General features: G+C 36.5%; 2 protein-coding genes across 2 annotated transcripts; one reads left to right on the top strand and one right to left on the bottom strand.

Annotated features, from left to right (window-relative positions):
* Nucleotides 1-784: 784 nt before the first annotated feature.
* On the bottom strand, nucleotides 785-18,081 carry lrrc8aa (leucine rich repeat containing 8 VRAC subunit Aa). The gene is made up of 3 exons (XM_044143961.1): nucleotides 17,881-18,081; nucleotides 10,030-12,148; nucleotides 785-7,676 (listed from the first exon to the last, which is right to left on the bottom strand). The coding sequence occupies exons 2-3, from the start codon at nucleotides 12,136-12,138 to the stop codon at nucleotides 7,401-7,403; spliced, it is 2,385 nt and encodes a 794-aa protein (XP_043999896.1). The 5' UTR covers nucleotides 12,139-12,148; nucleotides 17,881-18,081; the 3' UTR covers nucleotides 785-7,400.
* A 1,503-nt stretch (nucleotides 18,082-19,584) lies between these two features.
* dnlz (DNL-type zinc finger) lies at nucleotides 19,585-25,983 on the top strand. Its single transcript, XM_044143960.1, has 4 exons — nucleotides 19,585-19,668; nucleotides 24,928-25,238; nucleotides 25,379-25,518; nucleotides 25,646-25,983. The coding sequence occupies exons 2-4, from the start codon at nucleotides 24,951-24,953 to the stop codon at nucleotides 25,791-25,793; spliced, it is 576 nt and encodes a 191-aa protein (XP_043999895.1). The 5' UTR covers nucleotides 19,585-19,668; nucleotides 24,928-24,950; the 3' UTR covers nucleotides 25,794-25,983.
* Nucleotides 25,984-26,172: the final 189 nt, after the last annotated feature.

The raw sequence follows: 26,172 nt of genomic DNA, 5'->3' as shown, positions 1-26,172 counted from the left end.
GTGTCACTAACGTGACATAAAGCATACATAAATAAAACCTCAATTTCTCTGGCGAAAAGTTTAATAAAAAATATACATATTTAGTTTACGCTCTTAGAGTGATTATCGGTATTTCTTTCTATGTTCAGCGTAGCCATACAAGTTTAAAAACAATATTGGAAAACATGCCTGATAACTATGAACAACAACAAAAAAAAAAAACTTCCATCAATCCTTTATGAGAAACACTCTTAAAAAACATAACATTGTACATAAAATTAGTCTGAATTGTCAGAAAATGTTTTTTTTTCTTCAATATTCCCAGACCTATATCCTACGTCAAATAATAAATAATAAAAATTTTGATCAGAGGTGCACCTCATTCAGCTTGCAGTCTCTGGAAAATGTACATGCTGTGGAAAAGGGAATCATCTCTGTTTCTACCAAAATATTTTAGATCAGATGAGATTAGAAAAGAACTGTATTTGTCAATTTTGTACATATAAATGCCTCAATTCGAGTGAAAGAATGTGCTAAAAATATTTTTCTGCTCAAAAAATGATCAACTTTAGCTACGGCTTTCCCCTCACTTTTAGAGCATCAACATGAAGCTATCTCATAATAAGACCAGGGCAAGCCAAAACATTATTTTTTAATTCTTAAGGACTTTATGTTGCAACCTTGGATATGCCCCTATCCCCTCATCCTTACTGGAAGTGTGTAAGAATAGCGTCTCAGCAATTTTTAACTTCTCTTTGAAACAGGAACAAGCCCAGATGACGAATTTATAGTCAAACACAGGAAATAGTGTTAACTGTTCATTTTATTATCATGTGTACAAAAGTAGGATCTGAACATTCGCCGTTACAGACACTTAAAAAGCCAGTGTTTCATTCACTTGGCAAAAACTGTCATCATAAAGGCATTGTCACATATGATCCAGACAAAAAATGTGTCCATTTAGCTTGCAGTTTATATTCAAAGAGACGGTGTTCGAAGGGTTAATTAGGTGGTTTTTAAGTATGGCTATACTGCACATCAGTTTAGCTTGAACAAACCCATGCTTTATTAAGAAGTCACATGAAAAAAAATAAAACCAACAGTTGTTTTTTTTTTTTTTGCAATTCCCTGATCTACAGGCATCAGAATATGGAGATAAACTCACTGTAGACAGTAAATACAATCATGTATTTAAAAGATACACTGACAGCCAGAGATTAAATGAAATCATGGCAGTTCAGCACTTAAAAAAAAAAAAGAAAAAAAAAGAAAACACCTTTTTTTTTTTCAAAAATAAGTTAATACTGGAATTATGAGGAATTAAAATGAAAATGTGATCACCTCAAAATGTAAATACACACATATTTTAGGTATTAAGAGACGTCAACGCAGAAGGCAGAGATCGCCTTCGCTTCCAGTTAAGATTGTCGTGAGCTGATTCTGGTTCTGTTCAGCCGTGTCCGCATGTCCATCCACAAAAAAATAAAAAATAAACCCTGAAGACAGTTTGCTCTAAACGTTGATGTGGAGCTGAACCTGTGAAACTCAACCAAGTAAACACTCACTCACCATGCTCTTTCGCACAAACAAAATTACTTAAGGCGTACAGAACAAGGCTGCACCTTTTTCATATAATGTTGCTCTTTAAAAAAGGCTGACGTTAAATTAAAAACCTTTAGCACATTCGCGCAGATCGACAACAAAGCTTTTAAATGGCTTAAATAACTGCTTAAACAGAAATGGGCCACCCATGTGAATGAAACAGAAGTGCTGGACTTTACTTCCCTTTTTTTCTATTTTTTGGTTTTCCACTGACCTTAACTCAGACCTTCACCTGATTCCCAAACGCTGACATGAAGTGAACGGGAGCTCGCTGCCATAAAAAGCATGACTCAGAGATGAAATGACGTCTGTGCAAAGCTCTGGAGGTCAGAGAAACAAAAGCATGCGCCGATCGCAGTCCATAGAAAGGGCTAGTTGAGGAAATCTGAATCAGCGGGAAGGGATATCCTGGGAAAGCTTTCTGTGACTACCTTAGCACAGAACAGTATTTTTTAACTGAGGACGGAACGCAGATTAGATATCGTCAGGCAACGTTAAAAAGTACTAAGAAATGACAAGTGTAAGAACAAAGAATGCTGCGATTACGTTTTAATTTGACACTCTGCATGAGGCTGCAGAAGGGAGGGCTGCACTGCACCACCTTAATGATCGCTTACAATATCAGATTTACTCTGGAGTGACATAAACCATCTCCTACAGCCTCTCCCTGCACCTAGTCAGCTACAGCACAACGGTCTATGCAGCTCTTTGTGCTATAGAAAAAAAAAAAAATAAAAATCACTTCTTCGTCTACTTGCAGGGCTTCATTCAGTCTTACCGCGCGAAACGCAACTTTTTCACACGTCGTCACCTTACAGTCAGAAATATCTGTGTGTTTCGTTATGATTTGTCCACTTCACAAAACTGGCTTTAAAGGAAGCGTGGCAAGAACAAAGAAATTCATGAAAGGGACACAGCAGCAAACATACATGCAAATGATGGTGCTCTGGTCTGATTGGACCAGATTTGAACTTTCTGGCTCACATGCAAAAATACTATACATGGCAGAGAACAAACACTTTACTTCACCGTGAAAACGCAACTGAATATGGCGGTCCTGAATGTAGAATGTATGCAACTTGTTCATTAGAACTGCTGACCAGAGGCAGACATACTGCTATGTCTACTTTAAAGCAATTTCCTTTCATGTTTTAACATATAATGAAGAGAAAAGTACATTACTATCAGCTTTGTGTTATAAATAGCATTTAAAGAGAGAACAATGTATAGACACTAGTGATTTCTGATTTGCAACTACATCACCCTCAACTTGGGTTATTCCAGCTTCCAACATCCAAGACTGATTTTACTGAGCAAATCATCTTCCACATGCAGCCAAATCTACAATGGAATAGTTTAGATAAGAAAAAAAAAAACATTCATAAGCTAGAATGAGCTAATCATAGTCCAGACCTAAGTCCATCAGAGAAAATATAAATGCACGCCACACTTTTAGGATGTGTCGGGTAAAAACCTGAAAACCGTCCTTTTCCTTCCAGTTCGCAGTTATTCTCTACTTTCAGATACTTTGTTGTTACTGAATCTCATGAAATTTGAAAGAAAGGCATTAGAATTAGAGGATGAAACATGATGAAATGTAAAACAATCTGTTTTATAAGGCACTGTATTAAAAATTATTGAAGAGTCTATCTATAGCAAACTCATTAGGAAGGATTTGTCACTAAGGCAAAAGCAACTTAAATCCTTCTCTTGTGTCTCTTATCACCTCACACATAACAGACTCAAAAGTTCCATAGATATATAGGAAAAAGATTGAAACACACACTTCATTATGCAAGCAGTTCACCTTCGATCAGCAGCATTCAGCCAAGGCCTCAGTGAAACAGATTTCACTGAGGAGAAACATTCAGCGAAAAGTTTACAGAAAAACTTTCTCTAAATCTCCAAAGAGATCAGAGTGTAAGAATGTCAAATATCAAATTTCCCCACAGTGGGACAATAAAAGATATTTCGGTTTTATTTTATTTTATTTGATTCTGTTCTATTTTTCTGTTCTTCAAGATCTGTTTAACATTAGCAAAACTCTGCCTCATTATTAATGAAAAAAAACAAACACACAATTTGATTATATGCAACTGCTGACTGCGTTTTTTTTGTTTTGTTTTGTCTTTTTGCAGCTTGTCAATAAATTTTATTGATGTATTTACATGCCTAGTTATTTATATACATATTTGCATTAACAAGCATAAAATAAAATAGTTTTTCTGCTGTTATTTGTAGAGATGACCGGGGCACAATTTTGTGGTCAATTTCCAATCAATGCTTTTCTAAATCTTTCATCTGTTAGTAACAATTTCATCCAACTCTAACGTCTCTTTAAACAACTAAATTTAAAATGTGCACTTTTTCCTCTTCTTTCAGGATACATTTCAGTAAAGCATGTTGCTATGGTTTTAAAACAAAGAATACATATTTACGGAGTGGACATTTGAAATTGTTTTAAGCAGCTTAAATCAAACAAACTGTAAAGAGGAAGGTCTGTTTATATGTAAAATAAATGGAGCCTTAAAATGACTAAGACTTCCAAATCTTCCAAGATTTTTTTAATCATGTTACTTATATTAAAAATAGCTGACTACATTGTCTCCTTCTGAACCAACTTCTACACTGAAGAGAGTTGTTGTCAGCACGAGCTACGGTGCTTAGGTATTGGATTTTCACTGCTCACTTTTCCAGTCATTTATTGTCTGATAATGGGAACTAGATGATTTATTTGACCATGTCTAATTTCTTGGATACCGTGCAGGAAAGTAAGTGTTCAAAATTGGGAAGCACCGATCCAAAATTAATGTTGCCGTGTTGCTTAATAACTGATACTGTATAGGTTTCCTTAAAAATGACCATACTGCTCACATTGCTTCTGTGTTTCAGTGAGAAACCAAATAATCCTGTGCTGTATCACTGTCACAAGCAACGATAATATAAAATACATAAATTAGTAAAATCAACCCAGCTCTACTTATTGGACCAATGCAAGTTGTTGAAAACTGACTCCCTATTTTGAAAGAAATCACAATAATGAAGTTTCTGCAGAAATTATGCTGATATTGCTGAGGAATGTCCAACTATTTATGACTGTACCAAGGTTTTAAAAAGTTACAGCTTCAAATTGGCTATAATCTTCAGTCAAGTTCTTCCTTTGGATTCAAGAAAGTCTACTTTAGTGTGACCTTTGCTTCTATCGGTCATATGCTGCTGGGCACTGCCAATCAGCTGTCTGAAAGAAGGCAACAAACAGAGCTAACTACTTTTATAAACTACTTTTTTTACCGGGTATCCAATTTTTTTTTTTTTTTTTGCTTTAGCCTATAAAATAACAAGTGTATGTTATAAATAACAATCACATAGCTATGCCATATCATTGTCTTTATAATGTTGTACCAATAGCAAAAAGCGTTACTTTTCTGTCATAAATAAAAGAAATTATGTCATTTGTTTTGCACAAAGTTACATACTGGGAAAGTCTTCTACCAGCCCATTCCGGCCTCCTACTGTACCTTTAAAAAGCTAAAATCAAAGGAAAAACAGCTGTGAAGAATAAAAAAAAGCATTAAATATTTGAGCTATACATTTTACAACACAACAGAAAAAGCCCTGACGATGTTTGTGATCATTAACAGGATATAGCCAGTAAAAAACTAAGGCTACATTAGCAATAAGAGACATTTGGCAGGAGTAGACGTAAGACATTTGTTCCACATGATGCTATTAAATCCCAGGTCTAAACAAGAAAAGTGTTTCAAGCAGACAAGGCATGCTGCACTAATTTGGAGCATGGAAGGTGGATACAGCTCACTCTCCAATCTTAGTCGATAAAAAACCCGCTTCCCTTGTGGAATCCGGTTGAAACTAGTTCCCTTCGCTCTGCAATTTCCTGTTTGTCCTCGGCTGCATCGTGAACGAATAAACACATTAGGGACAAATGTCTACTTCTTCCCATGGAGCAACGCGAACATGATGACAATATAGCGAGAGTCTGCAGACAACTCCTCTGTCCTTCACACTAATTCACATCCTACATGCTTCCAAAATGAACTTTCCAAGATCTCCTGATTCAGAACGTAAGCCGTGGCGTGAATCATTTTGGCAAGTAGTTTCCATGATGCTTATGGTTTGCATGATTGGCATATATTGGCAGGAAAAAGTTTTTATTCCCCCTTAAAGATTTCTTCTGTTTATGCGTTTTCAACATACTTAAAGGTTTCTGATCGTCAAACATTTCTACATGTGGATAATATCTAAAGATAGGGTTTGATAGAGTTCTAAATCCTCAAAAAGAATTGTGATCCTTTTCACATAAATATCAAGGACTTTATTTCTTATTCTTGAATTTTCTTCCAACAGGGTATTGTGATGCTTTTTGAGATCTTCTAAACTACTTCATGTTGTCAAACAGGCTCTACTTAATTTGGGACAGGCAGTTTGACAAGTGAAAGTAATCCAAGATATGCTCAGTCTCAGTTAATTACAGGCCCATGTTAGTTTTAATAGCTTTTTTTTTTCTTAATAAATCATTAAATCACTGTTTGAAAGCAGCTTTTTGTGTTTACTTGGTTGATATTTGTCTGATATTAAAATTTCTTTGATAATCTTACAAAAACAAAAGAATTCTGTAAGGGGGTAACTAAGTTTTCATGACATTGAATATGTTAATCTGAAAACAAAGGGAGCTGAATAGTTGGTGCCATAATGTGACTTAATGTACATTAGAGTTGCATTTCATTCTTTAAAGTAAAATATGTTCTGAAATGAACAAAGGTCACTTAAATTATCTGACTAAGTGTACATCTTCCAGAAGTTCACAGCAAGTGTTCAGTGGGCGGTTCTCTTATTTGCTGAAACTGTGTTTCTGAACCCACCTCTGGTTTTATCTTCGGTCATGATACTTTGCCTTCAAATGAAGCCAAGCGTTAACAAAATGTTTATAGTGTTTCATTCTGAGTCACGTTGTTTTCTTGTTGCACATCCAAGCAAAAATTATTTTTGGCGATGAAAAGAACGGAGCAGAAGACAAATACTGAAGCCGCTTCCACTTCTTTCCTGTGCAAGTTACAGCTTGCCACATGAGCTGATGAGAGAATTTATAACTCCAGGGTGTTTTTAGATGTAGAGCTTGTTCTTAATTTTTTTTGCAACCATTTCCTCATTTTCTCAGAATTAAGAGATTACCTGTGCGATGATGTATTCGTGGTCAGTCATTTTGTGCCCATAAAAAGATGCATCAAAGCATAATGAGATTAAAGAGATGAATGGAAAACAAACAAGTTCATACCTGACCAGATTAGGTTTGAGTCGCGAAACAATTGGCTTGATAACATCCTCAGACACAGCGAGCCACTTTGTGCTACAACTGCAAAAACAAAAGTTCCTTCAAGATATGAAGTCCAGAGGAAGGATGGGTGAATTCAGCGTTAAACATGTTTCATTTGTGCAAGTACCCTGCGCTCAATAAAATAAAAGAAAAAAGAACAAAAAAAGAGCACAGTTAGCTCACTGGCAGAGCTGAGTCGTGCAAAGTTGTCCGATGAACAAGTTTTGCTTCAGAATGATCCCACTGTGGCATGCATATTTAACAGCAGCTTCCAGATTCTCTGCAACTTCGGAATCAGGAAAAGCATACTAATCAATCGTATGTGTGGATGTTCCACGTTCTTAGTTTTATGGTCCTGTCTGCTCCTGAAGCAGACAAGCTGTCAGTTTACTTTTGCCTTCACCGCCAATGCAGCTGCGTCTCTCTTTAAGGTTGTCCTGGCTTCGACAAGCCTCTTTAAATTTCCTACCAGCATTTATGTTTTGACTCAAACTTGCTCCTTATCAGCCCTCCACAGATGCTCCTTGACTTCCGTCGGCAGCGTGTTGAACAGGTCTTCCTCCACCACCAGGCCGCTCTTCTTCAGCAGCCGGCACTCGCCGAGCTCCACAGGGAGGCACTCGAGACGGTTGCCCCTCAGCTCCAGCTGGGTCAGCCCGGTGAGTTCCCCGAAGCGCGACGGCAGCGTCTGCAAGCAGTTGTTCCCCAGATTCAGAGTGCGGAGTTTCTTGCACTGAAACAGCTCTGGGGGCAAAGTCTCAATCTGAAAAAGAGAGATTAAAAAAAGCTGTTGCAAGAGGAGTAACAGGAAGGCTTTGCTTGAACGTTTTCATATTTTGTTGTTACGGCAAATGCTTACAATGTGAAAAGTACAACATAACTGTGAGACAGAAGGATTTTGTATTACTATGACTACACATTGTTTTAACATATTTTTGTAAAAGTTTTGGTTTTACAAGTGAAACTTCATTTCAGGGTTTCGAAGGGTGAGTGTCAAACTTTTTAAGTGTCATTTGTAAAACAAAATGAGTTCAAAACTATGCGTTACACTGAGTTGTTTCAAAACTAGGTTCTTCACAAGAGGCCCAAAACCCATTTCCAGTTGGCCCAGACCAAGCTTTTACTAGGAAAAACAATCCATATATTTCTTTGAACTCTGTCTACATCCCCCAGAATACTGTGCAGTTCTGGTTTAGATTTGACTGAAATTATTGAACATTTTATTACCGTACTTTCTATTGATATTGATTATGTCACAGTATATATTGTTATTGATTTATAGCCCAGAGCTGGTTTATGTAACAGTAAAATTGACAGCAAAAAACTGTAGATTTAACCTCGCTTAAACTGACAAATACTTACCTATTTTACCACTGTATCCAAATTTAAACATTAATTTTTGCATATTGGAGAAAGGCCAAAGATAATGTCTGTAATTGTTAAATTTCTGGCCCATCTTAACATGTAATAATCCCAGTGAGAATTTGCAATCTGACAAAGTTCACGGGGTGTAAATACTTTTGCAAAACACTGATTACATTAGTAAACAATAATACATAAAAAAGCCAGCTGTTTCTACTTCATGTCAGAATGAAACACAAACCAGACATGAAAACAGGCACTGTCAAAACAAGATAAAAGGCTCCTTAAAATGGAGCCTGCCTCTTTGAAGTCTCATTAAACATGCAAATCACGACCGAAACAAAACCCAAAAAATAAATCCAGTGATATATATTTGTATTTATATTGTTCAGATTGCTCCAAGAAGTTGATTCTCCTATTTAATCTCATACGAATCAAAGACGGCATTACCATGAATTTCACTGTAAAAGCCTACTTGCACCTAGGAATATTCTGAAAGTGTAAACAAACTAAACGAAGGAGCACAAAGGATTGGTCCGGAGCTATTCATGGCTGCTCACAGACCTGCTGGAGGTTATTTTCAGTAAGAAGCCACTCGAGCCAGCGCAGTAAAACCGCAGTAATAGTAGTGTTAACTGAAAACACACCAAGTTGTTTACACGCGGAGCTCAAAGCAGCATTTCTTGAGAAGGAATCAGATAATTTTTCTATAACAGCATTTTAGCGAGTTAGATTTTTAAATCAAACGATTCATATATCATATGGGATACCATGGACAAAATGACAGAAAAAAAACCAATGATGGCAGCGTTGTAAAAAAAAGTGTTTTCATACCTACAAGTTTCAGATCATTAATTATCAATTAATTTAATGATTAATTCTGCTTTTTTAAGCCATACAGAGGTTGACTTGATTGTCTGCTGGATAAATTGCCCTGGTGTATATTGTAAGTGTTTTCTCTGTATTTTCTGTCAGGATTTTCTGGTAGTGAGCAGTGTTCATGCTTCCATAAAGACGATTAGGCTGGCAAACTTAGAAAAAGCAAAGTCACCCCAGAGCATCACACTTCAACCATCGTGCCTTTTTCTGAAATGCTGTCTTAGTTTTAAACCCAATGTAACTGGAAGCACACCTTTCAAAATAGCCCATATTTGTGTCATTAGTCCAAGGAATTTTTACCTTGGACTAATGATTAATGTTGGATTAATGTTTACTTTGTTTTCTTTTTGCTCGGCAGTGGTTTTGGCATTGGAAGTCTCCAATGAAGACCATTTTTTCCCAGCCTCTTGTTTTTGAATCATGAACTCTAACCTCAACAAAATAACTTGAGGTCTCAAGCGACTTAGATATTGTTCTGAGTTATTTTGTGACCTCTGAATGAGTCATTTATTTGCTCTTAAAGTCATTTTGGAAGGCCAGCCTCTCCTGGGAAGGTTCACTACTCCATTTGTTTTCTCCATTTCTGGATAATGGCTCTCCCTGTGGTTCGCTGGAGTCGTAAAGTGTCAAAAATGGCTTTAACAGGTTCTACGTGAGTGATTTCTCCATTCTGAACTTTTTTGAAAGTTCGGAAAACAACCAAAGTGATAAAGGAGAAATAATGTCCTTAATCACAGTTACTCACTCTCTCTGGGTCAGATTAATCTGGATAGTTGTCGTTTAAAAACTGGAAGGAAAAATTGCTGAAAACTTTGACAGAAAGTAACTTTACACAAAACTTAAATTAGATAAATAGAAATGCTTCAGCTTCTTACCCTGTTTGCCGTCACAGCAAAATACTGCAGGTTTTGGAGGAAGCCGATGTCTGGGTGGATGCTCGTCAGATTGTTGTGGCTCAGATCCAGGAAGCGCAGCTTGCGACAGAAGAAGAGCTGGCTGGGAATCTTCTCTATCTTGTTCCTGTTCAGGTAGAGCCTCTCCAGGTTGGTGAGCGTTCCGATCTGGATGGGGATGTAGGCGATCTGGTTGTACCAGAGCTTCAGGCACACGAGGCGGTACAGGTGCTGAAAGCTGATGATCTCCTCTATCGTCTTCAGGTTGTTGTCCTTCAGGTCGATCTCCTGCAAGTTGTGCAAGCTGAAGATGGAGTGCGGGATGCGCTCGAGGTCACAGCGAATGAGCTCGAGCTCTGTCAGGTTGACCATCTTCTTGAGGCTGTTGAGCACCATCAGCTTGGTGCCCTCATTGTTAATGGACAGCTTCTGAAGGTGCATGCCCACGTCGGTCACCACCTGGGGAAGCTTGGTCAGGTTGCTTTTCAGACGCAGCACTTTCAGGCTCTTGAGCTCCCGGAGCCCGTCGATCACGATGAAGCGATTGTTCTCGGCGCTCAGGTTTCCGGTAAGATGCAGCTCGCTGAGGTTCTTCAGGCTGTAGATCCACAGTGGAATCTCCTTGATATCTGTGAACTTGATGTGGAGAGACTTGAGATTCTCCCTTAAGAAAGCCAGAGCTGGAGCTTCGATTTTAGCTGGAGTGTGGTAAAGCCACATCTCCCTCAGGCTGGAGAGCTGGGCGATGATGGGGGGTATCGTCACATCCGGGATCAGCTCCAGCTTCAGGACCTCCAGCTCCACCAGATCGAACACTGTGTCGGGGATCCCGCTGAGCATGAAGAGATGAAGCTCCAGTTTCTCCTGGGAGTTCTTGGTGATTCGCTGCCTCAGCTTCTCTAGCGTCCACTCGTTGTTGAGGTTCAGCTGCCTCAGCTTGTTCTCGCTGACCTCTGACAGGAACACGGCAAAGCGCTTGGAGTACAGAGGGTCATACTGATCTATCATGTGTAGCATGAAGGCAAAGTCGTTCTTGAGGTCGGGGATGTCACTGTAACTGCTCTCCTCGCGGATCGACTCAAAGGAGTAGCGTTTGAGGGAGCGTCTCACCATCCAGCAGAGCGTGTACATGCAGATGAGACCGTAAACTATAACCAGGCTGATGTAAAAACAGGCCAAGATCTTGAAAAGAGTCGCCAATGGATGTGCACAATGAAATAGACGGTACCCTGTCAGTTTCTCCATGTTCACTGAGCACACCACGCTGAACTTGATGTAGTTTACATAATAGCCTGTGTAGCTAATTATCAGTATGAACTTGATTACTTTGATGATGGTCTGACGTATGTAAAGACGGTAGACTATGTCGCCTTCCTCAACGTGAATCCTGAACTTCTTCACTTTCTCAAAAAGCGCCTTGGCCTGCTCCCCTTCCTTTTTGTCCAAAACCCCAGTTTCAGAGCGATCCACGATCCCCTGCTCAATCCTGGACTTTGTTCGTTGGAGCATGGGAATGCTGGCCTCGACATCCTCGCTCACGCTCGACGCCTTCTTATCCATGGAGCCGTTGGTTTTCCCCACCGGTTTGGGGTCGCTCTCCTCCACCACGGTTTCAGACAAAGCCCTCGTTGTCCACGGCGAGTCGAAGCACTTGAGGAGGATGGAGACAAAGTGTTCCAGTTTGGAGCTCGTGCGTGGGAATTTGAACCAGAAGTTGCTGCAGGCCAGGAAGATGAGAGTGTGGAGCAGCACCAGATAAGGGAAATATTTAGCAAACCAGTGCAGCTTGTTCTCGTAGCAGACGGCGTCGACATAGTTGTACTGGTGTCGATCCAGGTCGTATTGAATGCCTTTTGGCACTGGGGCATAGGCGCCTGTCGCATTTGGCATGGCATCGCAAGTGTCGTTGAGGATCCACTTGCAAGGCAGGCAGATCATCTTGTCCTGCGTGACCTGAAGCGTCCCGCCGAATACCGCAATCATCAGCATGATGATTGAGATGTAGTCGGTGAAAACGTCCCACCATGGCTTCAGGATGCGGTATGTTGGTTGGGTGTCAGCAAAGTACCGAAGCTCTGTGATGGGAATCATGATGGTTTATCTGTAAAAGCAGAAAAACAAAATATTACTAATTTTTATTTGTTATGGCTTAGAGGAAATGCACAATTTGTTCCTCCAAAATTGAAAACATTTTCAGGGAAAAGACTCTCACTCCTAGCTTTCCACAACACATAAATCTTTTACATATAGATTTTTTAAAAAGTCCAGTTTTGGTATTATCTCTTAGGTAAATAACAAATTTTGCTGGACAATAAATTGTCCTGCTATTTATTGCGATTATATTGTTGATATAGAAGTGGGATCATTTTCAAGTAATATTGGTATTGGCATAATAATCCAAGTTCACCCTCTTAAAGACCAATTTGTACAGAACACCAAGCACTGGACCTGCAAGATTTTAAACATCCAAAATAAAATACAACTGAAACCAATAAATTAAGTGGAAATAAAAATCACTATTTTATTTTTCATACGTTTAATTGATTAATTGCTTATTGTGACAGGCTTACTCATAGAAACGTCTTCAAATGTGTCTCCTACTTCAAACATAAATCTTTTTGCCATATAATCATGTATCAGGTAATATATATATATATATATGTTTATATATATATATATATAATCATGTATCAGGTAATATACATGATTACATGGCATTTGTATGGCATATATGATTATATGTTGAAGCGCAAACTTCTTTTGCGCTTCAACAATGTGCCATATGCATCAATATGCAAATTAGCCAGGTGTTCATTTTCTTACATCAAATATTGCTGTCTGCCGAGTTATAAGAGAATAGAAGATACATTTATTCAGTCACCCCTAACAACGGTCATTTAGCCAAGATCCAGGTATTTTATCATAATTAATTAATTAATTAATAGTTGTAGCATAATGCAGGACTACTTATTCCAGCAGTCCTGCAATAACTCTCACTGGAAAAGAGGAGTTATTAAACTAAAACTGGCTAATTAGAAAATAACTTTAAATAAAGAGTCCACTGGCATGCTGAGCGGTTTTAGTTTTTTTTAATGTTACCACAGTGTGTTGTAGTTGTTGCATGAAGAATTCAGGAAATTGTGTAAAATTTTAAAGAAAAGGTATCTGAAGGACAGCAGCATTGAACAGGTTCATGTTGTTCAGCCAAAATATTTTTATCTACATAATCCAAGGTTTTCAAAATGAGCTTCTATTTCTGAAATAATGTTCAACTTTGGACCTTTGTCTTCATTTAAAACCCAACTTTACCATCTTAGAAAAATACATGGACCTTCAGATGAGCTCTGTAACTCTCACTGACAAATCAGAGCTAAGAAAAGATGCTGATCTGACATCAGGAAACTGTTTAAATAGAAAATGACAAACTTTCTACTGAAAAAGGAAGTGAAACTTCTCATGCTGATGGCAGCTTAAAAAAAAACAGCAAACTTTGTCAGCTGTTCATTCATGTTGAAGCATGACTGGAAGACAACAAGGAGGCTTTGCTAAGCAAATGAGAAATGCAAGACTGTCGGAGAGCTAAAATGGGACATAAAAATGCTAAGATGCCAACAATTAAATCTTAGAGTACATTTATTTTAACTTTCTCAATATCATTAATATTATTAAAACTAATATTTCCATCTTATAAGACCTGCTTGACCTTAATAAAGAGACACATAAAGAAGAAAGTTATGCGGATGGTTTTAGTTCTCCAGATTCTCTCTTATTTGTCTTTAAGAACTGTAACATAATATATAGGAATAGCATTCAATATATTTAATACTGTTCAATAATATAGTCCTTATTGCAGGATTACTTATTCCAGCAGTCCTGAAATAAGTAGTGATTAATTATTTATATAGCAAGCAGAGGCAACTTTACACCAGATGAAAGACAAACCACTAACAAGGCTTTACTCTTAATTTAAAAAAACACGACAAAATGGTTACAGAGTTACTCTGTAGATTTAAGAAAAAAATAATTTGATTTGAAAAATATCTCATTGATCCAAAAGGGAAATTAAATAAGCCTGGTAAGTCACTCAAAAAAGTATCGTTAACTTGTTCTAGCCAAATTAGGAGTCATAGAACCTTCTATGTTAGGCTTCACTTCCCAGCAGATGTTAAAATAGCCTTCAATAAGATAATTCACATGGTCTTAAACAACAAAACCAATTTTGTGACACAAATGGGATTCATATGCCAGAGTAATCCTAAGATTAGAACTACATCTGACAAAATACACACAACATTAGGAATGTTTATACTGACAGTACGCCACACTATCGATAAAGGGAACGAAAGCGAGCGGTGGAACTAGAATAAATAAACTTTGTAATTAAAGCTGCAAACGGTGGCCTGTTGCAAGAATGTACTGATAAGTGCATGTAAACTATAACAAAAAGGTTGTGTGATCGACAAATGAATGATATTATCACAGTCAGCTTGTTATAAAATGGGACTAAAAAATAGATTTCTTCTGCAAGAGTCTTATTGCTATCTGACAATATCGCTGCCTGTCTCCTGACACAGAACACAAGTTTAACTTTTTTGCTGGGACCTAAGCAGCCCCAAAGGAAGATGACATCAAAAGTGTGTTCAAAAGGAGAATTTCAGAACTGGATTAAACAGTCACTTTGCTCGTGGATCTGCATGCATTTCTTCTAAAATAGTTTCTTAAACAGAGCAGCTATTGTCCAGGCTGTGATCCACAGGCTAAGAGCAATGCAGGCAAGACCAGCCTTTATATATATATATATATATATATATATATATATATATATATATATATATATATGTACAAAATGGGAATATATCGCCACTAATGTTATTGCAATATTTACTAATATTATCACCATTATAAAATATTCTACTTTTTGGTAAGTACTGCTAATCCATCTCATTTGCTTTTGCAGCTCCTCTTTAAATCTCTATCTGGCCCTATTGTTAAAACGTTGGATAAATGATACAATATAATAATATATGATATGATATGATACTATATCATGTGATATATCATATATCTGATATGATAAAATCTTATAAGATGTATATCATATATGTTATGATATATGGTAGAGCAGCATATAGTATAATTTACTTGTAAGCAAGATGGAAATAAATGCATTGCTTGTTTTTTTGTGGTTTTTTTACAAATAAGAACCTAAAATGTTTGATGTAAGTCTCTACTTGATTTTTTAAATCTAAAGACCAAATTTTTTCCGTAAGTTTTTTCTCTGAAAAATTGCACAATTTCAAACACACTGGCAATATGCTAAGTGTTGCCATTCTTCTTGTATGCTATATAAAATGCTATATAAATAATTTTTAAAAAAACTACGGTAAACAAGATCTCCTCTGGAAAACAGCTTAATCAAAAATAGTTTTCATTGTTAACGTTCAGTAGCACAAACATGCTGAATAAATAATGCCAAGAGGGAGGATTTATGAGCAACCTTTAGGCTTCACTGAAAATGGTTTTGGGTTCCATGTCTGATTTTCCATATCAGAGCCTAGTTTTGTTTTTAAGTGTTTTTCCGTCAGTTCAGGGTTCAACTGGCTGCCTCTGTAAGTGTGTACATCTATTTGCAAGGAAACCATAAAGGCACAGAATTCAATCTAGCTGAACAGGAAATGCGGTTTGGATAAATGCATAGATTGAGAGACGGACGAATGCCAACATTCCTGGCACTTACAGTAGGCTTTGAAGCTCATTTTTGTAAAGCACAACTGTTAACATTTTCCCTGACAACTTCAAACTAAGTGGTTGGAAACACCCACAGGACCTGAAAGCATCATCGGCCCCGCTTTCTAACTCCTTTACGCCACATCTGCAGATTTCCAGAAAGAGGTTCTCTGGGGTTCTCTCTGCACAAGTTCATTTTGGTTTACTCTCTTCTACCAGTTTCACATGTAGTTAACATGGCTGCCTAAAAGGGAATTAAGATGGAAAGCAATGAAAAACTATCAAAACAATAAGCTTTAAAAACCAACCGGTTTTCCAGAAACACCTTGGGGTTCTGCTGCAAGCGAACAGATGCTTGATACTGACAACAAAAATCTGGGTCATAAACAGAGATTTGTTAAGCACGGGATATCATTTTCTGATTACTAAACAAAGTTATCGCAGCTTTTAAACTCAGATCCTTGTGAAACTCTGTAATAGTCCACAAAAAAGAACAGAGACAGGCCTCCAAGGTTTGAACAGACTAGAGTTTCTCCCAAACAGACCTCCTCCTCCCTTCCACTCGCCTAGCAGAGTTAGGTAACACACCCTTCAGTCACCACCAGCTTAATAAATTTGCTATTTGTTCTCGCTCCCCCTTGGTTCAGCAGTTTTCAAGCAGGTTAATATTAACCCCTGTACTTTACATCTATAATACGTACAAACATTACTCTAGATCTTTCTGTGACAGCTCTTTTTGATTTTTATCAAATCAAAGAGAATGGAGTGGATTACTTGTTTTGACTCTTACATCTTCCTGTAACATGCTGGTTTCAATAAATCCTTCACTTACTTTGCAAAACTCCCTGAGTCTGTCTGCACAGGAAGTTGGATGAGACATGCAAGATTTTGTATTAACTGGGTCAAACTGGTTCTGACCAACATTTTTTTCCATGACAGCTCTGCTGAGATCATATACACCCACACACAGAGATGCTCATAATACAGATCTTGAAACAGAGTAAAATCAAAACTTTAGAAAGCTTGTCATTATATGTTGATAAATGAATATTATTAACTTATTAATTACAGAGTAATTTTCTGAAATAGAAAAAAAAAAATATTCAAATTTTATTATAATTGACCTCAGCAACGCTTTCAAAAGTCTCACATATTGACAGGTTCTTATGGACTGTTAACTCAAGAAACAACTCTGACCTGGCCAGTCTAAAGAAAAACATCCCCGCAGCATGATGCAGCCACCACTATGTTTCAGGGTGAGGATGGTGTGTGTTCAGTGTGTAGCCCAAGAAGTAAAACTTTGGTCTCATCTGACCAGATATTACTTTAAATTGGACTTCCAAGAGCTTTCTATCAGTGTTATCGCTCCACTCTGCAATATAAACCAGATTGGTGGAGTGTACAACAAATAGTTGCCCTATTGGCAGATTTGTCAACTTGAGTTGTATATGTCAGCTGCTCCCCTAGAGATATAATAGGCTTCTTGACTACTTTTCTGATTAAAGCTCTTCACACCATTTTATAATAAACAACTAATATTATCTCATTTATTTATTAAATACGAAATGTCAATAAATTTGCCTTTTATTATAATTAAATGTGTAGTTTATTTAAATAACATCCCTCAAAGTGCTAACAATAGCTAACATAATAATAATAGCCTGAGGCAATAAACTAATCATACCTCTATTGTACTATTAAAACCAGACCTAAGAATGAAGTCTCAGTCTGATTAAGACTTTATTATTTTATCGACAACATTAAACACAAATTATTACAGAAGCTTTTCTTTTAATCTGTTTATAGGCTCCGAGAATAAGCAGTTGAGCCAAATAACAAAACACCTCCCTGGCCTCCAGCTGGAAAGAGTTTTTTGTTTTATTTCTAATAAATTACAAGAGAGTCCCGAATCTGGCTAGACAGAATTGGGTGGGGTTTCAGCAAAAAGAGCGACCTTTCTTCAGACGGACTCCTCCAGAACAACAACCCGTCGACTAGAGAGGGGAAACGATGTCTCATCCCGACTCCACAGCAGCGCGCTGCGGCAGTAACAGCTAACTAAGAAAAACATGCACTGATATTAAAGACAGAAGGGGGGAAACTCACCTGTGTTTTTAACACTGGTGTGTCTCGCCTCCTCCGTACACGGGTGACACATTTCTCTATCGGTTCTCAGTGACTTGGGCCGCTCGGACACCAGGCCGGAGCCTCGAAGGACAGCCGAGGAGCAGAACACAGAATGAAGATCGGCGAGCGAGTGGAGCAGCGGTGTGTTCACAAAGCAGCAGGAAGTGCTGCAAGCGCCCCGCCTTCAAAATAAAAGCACGAATATAAAGAGGGCGCTAGTGTTTACGTCACTGTTTATGTCTGGAACAAACGTTCCTTTGTTGATTTGCTGTTTTGACTTACTTTTCACATTTTAGATGTCTGTCTGAGGTAGTCAAAGATTAAATTATGTCTGCTTTAGACACATCTAATGTTCTTTTAGGGTTTTAGACCTTTTACCCTTAGGAGCGCTTCAATTTATGTGTTTCTTTCCACATAGCACCACCTTTTGGTGGTGCTATGTGGAAACATTCAGCTTTGCTCACTTTTACCTGAACCAGACAATAAAACATATTTTCTCCTTTATGGAGTCAAATTAGACTTTCACTCGCAATATAGTATTATCATAGAAACTAAACAAGACTGAAAGTAAATCCAATGTCAAATCTTTGTTCCAAGAGAGTGCATGTACATAGAGCACAAGTCTCAAGCACATTTAGGCTGTTACAGCAGAGATTTACCATGAAAAGACACAATTTATTGAAGTGACACTAAGCATAGATTAGAAATATTTCTTTAGCTCATGTTTGAATAGCCTATATGGCAAGTAATTGTAATAACTCCCAAAAATACTTATGAATCATAATCATGTGATCCAATTTCATCCATAGAGAACGTTTGCAACAGTCAAATGTAACACAGAATGTGTTATAAATGTAAAAAGTAAACCAACAGAGGAATGAGTATGTAAACAATTGTAAGCAAAAAATGCTAAACTTAATAAAATATTATTATAATTAAATCAATTTGGTCAGCTGGAATTATAGAATGAGAAATAAAAAAAATTAATTAATAAATATACTTTAACCATAAAACAAATAAATATAAATAAGAAAATAAAACACATACATTCTTTTCATTTACGATGAATCTTAAAGCAATAAGATTAATTGATTAAAAGATTAATAATATTGATGGCTTTAGAATCAAATTAACAAATGAAGTAGAATCAAATGAAGGTAAAAAATTACCAAAAATTTGACAGACAGGTACAGAATGATCTTATTTTTCTTGATATTCTACTCTAAGAAAAGAAATGCATTGCTTGCTACTATTATCTAAGGTTAAAGTTATCTGGCCTTATGCATCACTCTTGACTAAATGAGCACTGCCTTGATTGATTTGTCATAGGTGTGTGGTGTTTGTTTTGTACAGCTATGTGTACAGGATGCCTCTCCCTCTAAATTTTGAAAAGCTATGGCACAATTCACTTAGGGACAACAGAACACTTACAGTGAAAATTCAGTTTTAAACTGAAACTCCATTGCTAAATTTCTGATTAGTAATAGATATTTTCTCTAAGCAAAATTGGTCGTTGGCAGAAAATAAAATTACTAGTTCAAAGACAATCAACCCCAACATTGAAATATAATTTTCCTAAGCAACATTTAATGCATCAGCAGTAATTTTAACAATACGTCTGGGAAAAAACTGTTATAAATTAATGTGCTTGACGTAATTGCATATCTCTTATTTTGAAAAACCAAGGATGGGTGATGTCATCAAAGCGCGTCAATTTCTCCCCGGTTGATGAAATTTAAAACTTCTGAGCCCTCAAACTATTTTCTGGTCTCGAGAAGAGAATTTTGGTAGGAGACAGTGGAAGGAGGTTGGAGAGTGAACGGAACAAACAAGGCGGTAGGATTTGAATTTTGGCGGTTAGCATAAACTGTACATTGACTGTAGCTACATGGCTTCTACATCAGGAGGAAATAGTGGGAATGAGATGGAGTGGATGATTTCTAGATCATCACGAATGAAAAGAACAATTAAGAAAAGACAAGAAAGAGCAAGAAGTTGGTCAGAAGAAAGTGAGACAAGAGCAGACATTAGCAAAAGAACAAAAACAAATGACAGGGCGAATTCAGATGAACAGAGTCAAGCTAATTTAGAAGCAGAATATAAAGTCGTGGTAGAATTCAAGCAAGAGGGGGGAGCTATACATCCCATAAAACTGACTAAAGCAATAGAGGCAGAAATAGGAAAAATAAAAATGGCTAGAATCATGAACAACAGAAGAGTGCTGATACATGCTAACAGCGAATCACAGCAACAAAAGATCATGAAAATGAAAAACCTAATGGGGGAAAGAGTTAGAACTCATATACCAGGATTGTTAGCGAGGCTAAGAGGAGTGATTTCAGGAGTTCCGCTGGAAATGACAATGGAAGATGTGAAAGCAGAAATCAAAGGAGGGAAAATAACTGATGCCACTAGGATTAAAAGTAAAAGAGACGGGGAACTTAAAGATACTATGGCAGTAATTTTACAGTTTGAAAATAGTATGCCTGGAAATATCCAGCTGGGTTACATGAACTATAGAGTTAGAGAGTATATCCCTAAACCCCTCCGCTGTTTCAAGTGTCAAAGAATGGGACACACTGCAAAGGAATGCAAAGGAAAAATCAGGTGTGCAAGATGTGGAGGTCCACATGAATATGGAAAATGTGAGAAAGATGCAAAAATCAAATGTTGTAATTGTGGAGGAGAACATAGTGCAGCTTATGGTGGATGTCAAATACAAAAGGAAGCTAGGGAAGCTCAAAGAGTTAAAATTACAGAAAGAATTTCATATGCTGAAGCCTTAAAAAGAGTAAAGAAAGACAGTAATAGAGGAATGGGAGAAACAGGTCAAAGAAACTCAGCTTGGAATATAAATCAAGTGCAGAACGGGCAGAGACAAATACTGGCTCCAAATCCAAATATCCAAAATGCATGCTTGCATAAATGTAGAGTGGATGAAGATACGATGGTGGTGAAAAAAGAAAACTTCGTAGCATTTATATGCCATATTGTTAATGTAACAGTGCAAATGAAGAAGAAAAGTGATAAAATAAAGGCAATAGTAACAGCAGCTGGAAGATTTTTAGATATGAAAGAAATACAAGCAGATCAAATACATACCATTCTAAGTGCCACTGAAACTACAGGAAATACACAGGACTAGGATCCAAGTGTTCTTTTTAATGGTTTTATATATACTTCAATGGAATGCTCGAAGCTTAATAGCCAATGGACAAGAATTTAAAAAGTATATTTATGAATTAGAAATAATCCCTGATATTATATGTATACAAGAAACATGGTTAAAACCAAATCTAGATTTTAAGATCCCTGGATATAACATGGAAAGACAGGATAGAAGTGATTGTAATGGAGGAGGATGTGCTACCTTAATTAAAGATGGAATAGCTTATAAGAAAATCCCAATGAATAATGAATTAGAATGTATTATTATAGAAATATTTAATGTAAGAAAATATGGTAATATTAAAATTATAAACTATTATAATCCATGTAAAAATCTCGATTGTAAAAAGCTTAAGGAAATGGCTGGGAAATTACATAGAAGAGAAGTATGGTGCGGTGATTTTAATGCTCATAATAGTCTCTGGGGCAGCAAAAGACAGATCAAAATGGCAACATAATAGAAGAAATAATGGATGAAAGGTCACTAGTTTGTCTTAACAATGGAAAAGGTACCAGAATTAATATATATAAAAATACAACCTCATGTCTAGACATTACATTAGTATCTGACTGTCTTGTAGGATCATGTGAATGGAACGTCAACAGGGAATCTACAATAGGGAGTGATCATTTTCCAGTAAGTACTATAATTAATGATAATATAAAGAGGCAAGAAGATGTCATAATCACAAGATGGTGCTTTAATAAAGCTGATTGGAAAAAATTTAAAGTAAAGTGTGAGGAAAGCAGACATTTGGTTACATTAAAAGGTAACATAGAAGAGTGTACAAGCCAGATAACAAAACATATTTTAAATGCTGCTAATTCAAGTATACCAAAACAATAATAAAAGGGAAGAAAAAGTAGTCCCTTGGTGGAATGATGAATGTACTAGAGCGATTAAAGATCGTAATAGGGCATTTAAAATACTGCAGAAAAATTTAACACTTGAAACTCTTATTAATTATAAAAGAAAAGAGCAGTAGCTCATAAAATTATTAAGGAAGCCAAAAGAAAACGTGGAGAGAATATACTTCCTCAATAGGATCTGAAATTAAATTGCAAAATGTATGGTCAATGTTTAGGAAAATGATTGGGAAAAGGAGTGGTATTAAAATACCAGCCTTAGTCAGAGATCAGGAAGTAGTAGTGTTAAATAAAGATAAGGCAGATTTGTTGGGGAAGCATTTGCAGTACATAGTGGGGAACATCTTACAAACATTCATAGACAACAGATGAATCAAAAATTAGCAAGCATAAAAATATTTTGGGAAAAGTCAAACATATAATTCAACATTAGACATAAATATAACCATGAAGGAAATTAAAGCAGCATTGAAAGGGACAGGATATTCAGCTCCTGGGAAGATCAGCTATGCTATACTATGTTTAAACAGATTCCTGAAGTAACATTAGAATTAATATTAAAACTGTTTAATAAAATATGGAAAGAAGGTTTAATACCAAATAGATGGAAGAAAGCAATAATCCTGCCGTTTAACAAACCAGGGAAAGATCCTGCAAATCCAAATAATTACAGACCAATAGCATTAACTTCACACTTAAGTAAATGGATGGAGAAAATAGTGATTAATAGACTAGAATTTATTCTTGATCATAAGAAATTAATCAATGAAAATCAGTGCGGATTTAGGAAAGGAAGATCAACAATGGACGCTAATAACTAGAATTAGTAATGATATAGAGAAAGCTTTAAAATGAAAGAAATTATGATTGTAGTATTTTGGACATAGAAAAAGCTTATGATTCATTATGGAGAGAAGGACTACTTATAAAAATGAAGCAGATGGGAATAGGAGGAAAATGTTTAATTGGATAGCAAATTTTTGAAGGATAGAAAATAAAAGTTAAGATTGGAAATGATTACTCAAAAGAATTGAATATTGAAAATGGAATTCCACAAGGTAGTGCAATTAGCCCAATACTATTTAATATTATGATAAATGATATCTTTTCTGAAACAGAAGAATGTATAAAATCTGCATTATATGCTGATGATGGAGTTTATGGATGAGAGGAAAGAATACAAGATTTGTTATAGGTAAAATTAAGAAAGCGATTAATAAAGTAGAAAATGGTCCTTTGAATGGGGTTTTAAATTATCAACAAGTAAATCTTGTTATATGATTTTTACAAATAAGAAAACATAGACATAGGTACAATAACATTATATGAACAACCATTGGAAAGGGTAGCAGAATTTAAATATCTGGGAATATGGTTGGATCAATCATATACATGGAAAACGCATACAAAGAATCTGGAAACTAAATGTAAGAAAGTGATAAATCTACTAAAGGCTGTGGCTGGAAATAACTGGGGTGCAGATAGACAGTCATTATTAAACATATATAGGGCTCTCATGAGATCAACAATAGACTACGGTAGTTTTATATATGGAGTAGCAGCTAAAACAACATTACAAAAAATAGATACTTTACAGAATAGGGCTTTACGTATATGTACAGGAGCAGTGAAAACGACACCTATTAATGCCCTTCTAGTAGAGACTGGAGAGATTCCACTAGAAATAAGAAGAATAAAATTAGCTCTGACATACTGGATGAAAATAAAAAGTAAAAAGATGAAAATGTAAATTCAACAATATTAAAATATTGTTGGGAATACTCAAAGTTCCATAGTAATGGATTTGGATGGATCATAAACAAATGGATTAAAATATATGAATTAGAAGATAAAGAAATAGCTCAATTTAATCCAATTAACGTTAGCCCTTCATGGATATTTCCGGCAGTAAATGTAGACATAAAACTCCTTAAAATGAAAAACGATTGGAATTTAAAAGAAATAGGGGTAAAAACCGATATATACTTAAGAAACTCATATTATAATTATGCTAAAATATATTCAGATGGTTCTAAGAATTCAAAAGGATGTGTGGGAATAGGAATTTATATATCTGAGTTTAAAATTGACATATCTAAAAGATTATCTGATCAACTATCTGTATTCACGGCAGAAATGGTGGCAGTTATCATCAGTTTGCAGTGGGTAGAGGAGGTGCGTCCAGACAGAGTAGTAATTTGCACAGATTCCAAAGCAGTCATAGAAAGTATTCAAGGAGAAGGAAACAATAGGAAAGATCTAGTACTAGAAATTCAACATAGCTTATTTAGATTATACAGAGGTGGCATTGATGTTTGGTTCTGTTGGGTACCAGCACATCAAGGTGTAAAAGGCAATGAAAGGGCAGATAAATTAGCAAAAAGGGCTTTAGATCAGGCAATAACGATTAAAATACCTATTGGCAAAGGGGAAGGGAAATCAATTATTAAGAATAAAGAAATGGAAATATGGCAAAAAAGATGGAATGAAGATAAGAAAGGAAGGAAATTATATAAAATACAGAAGTCAATATTTAGTAGAAATGTTAAGGAGAGAAATAGAAGGGAAGAAATAATAATGACTAGATTGAGAGTAGGGCACACATATTTAAATGATACTTTATATTTAATAGGGAAGAAAAATAATGATAAATGCGAAAAATGTGGAGAGAAAGAAAATGTAGAACATATACTACTGAACTGTAAAACATATGAACGTGAAAGGGAGAAATTGAGAAGAATAGTTGGAAAGACAGATCAAGAATGGAGTCTGAAAGGAATATTGGGAAATGATGGAAATATAATGGATATTTGTATGATAAGAAAAGCGTTATTTATTTTTCTTCAAAACACAAAATTAAAAAATAGAATATGACTGATGTAGAATACTGTTGCTACACACTCGTGTACAGTAGGTGGCGGTATGCACCTTAAAGTTGATTGCGACCCGCCATAATAGAAAAGAAGAAGAAGAAGAAGAAACTATTTTCTGTCTCTCTAAAAACAGCAGTGATTATGCTAGTCTTACAAAGATGTCTTTCTTTATTAGAGTTTCCCAGAGGGAGGCTCCTTGCCAGCCTGTTATCGCGGTGTTACCACAGGCGGTTTAATGTATGCAGACCATGTGTATTATTTCACCGTCCGACCACCAGAACCAAGTTTGGTCTGCTGTCGTCACAGGACCATCATGTCCTACCTGCTCATCCCAGCTCCTTCAGGGGATTCTCATCTTCACCGCCAGCCAGAGAGGAGGCTCTGGGAAAGATCCAGTCAACACATTATCAGCTTGTTTACACATGCAAGGTAGCACTATTCGACTGTGGTTTTTATTTATGTCTTGTTTTCCCAAGCTCTGTCCTCTTAAACTGTAGTTGTGTGATGCAGTCTGCATTATTATGTTTAGGTAACAGGTGTTGAAGATTCGGGCTGTGACATGTTTGCAGGTTTGCTCCACGAGGTCCATGCAGAGGATCTCTAAAGTGGCCTACCAGAAAGGGGTGGTAATAGTGACCTGTCAAGGGTGCAAGAACCACCATATCATCGCCGACAACCTCGGCTGGTTCTCAGATCTGGAGGGGAAGAGGTTGGTGGAGCGGCAGGATTTACACCATAAGAAACATAACAAGGACATAAAAAATTAAGCCATGTACCTTACAAATGTACTCACATCGCTTAAACTTTGTTACATGTTGTTCTGCTTCATGTTTCAGAAACATTGAGGAAATCCTCGCCGCCAAAGGGGAGACCGTGAAGAGGATTGAAGGAAGCGATGCTTTAGAAATAGTCGTGGACGAAACGAGCAGAGGCTGTTCACAAACAGCTGACAAAGAGAAAGAAAATGAGCCAGAAACAACATGATTTAACTTAATTGCATTTGCACTGCTATGTATATATATATATATTTACAATAACGCAATTTTTTTTGGCTTTTTTACCTTGTTGAGGGAGAGTTGAGTGAAACTATGTTTCAAACTAGGTTGCGGCTGAGATTTAAAAGAAGTTACAAAACCATGGAAACAGATGAAAAGTAAAAGTTTGAACAAATGCATTATGAATGTGCTCTGTGTTTTTTCCCCCGAAATATTTACTGTATGGTTAGTCCCAGTGACGTGCGGTCAGGGGAGGCAGGTGAGGCAGTGCCTCACCAGCCATCATGAAAAGAAAGAAAATATATAATCATAAAGTAATTTAAATTGTTATATTCGTCCGGTGGTTTGTACTAAAAAATATTTATTTT

Source organism: Gambusia affinis, linkage group LG17 (genome assembly GCF_019740435.1).
Source record: "Gambusia affinis linkage group LG17, SWU_Gaff_1.0, whole genome shotgun sequence".
Lineage (NCBI taxonomy): Eukaryota > Metazoa > Chordata > Actinopteri > Cyprinodontiformes > Poeciliidae > Gambusia > Gambusia affinis.
This window is presented reverse-complemented; position numbering and strand designations above follow the sequence as displayed.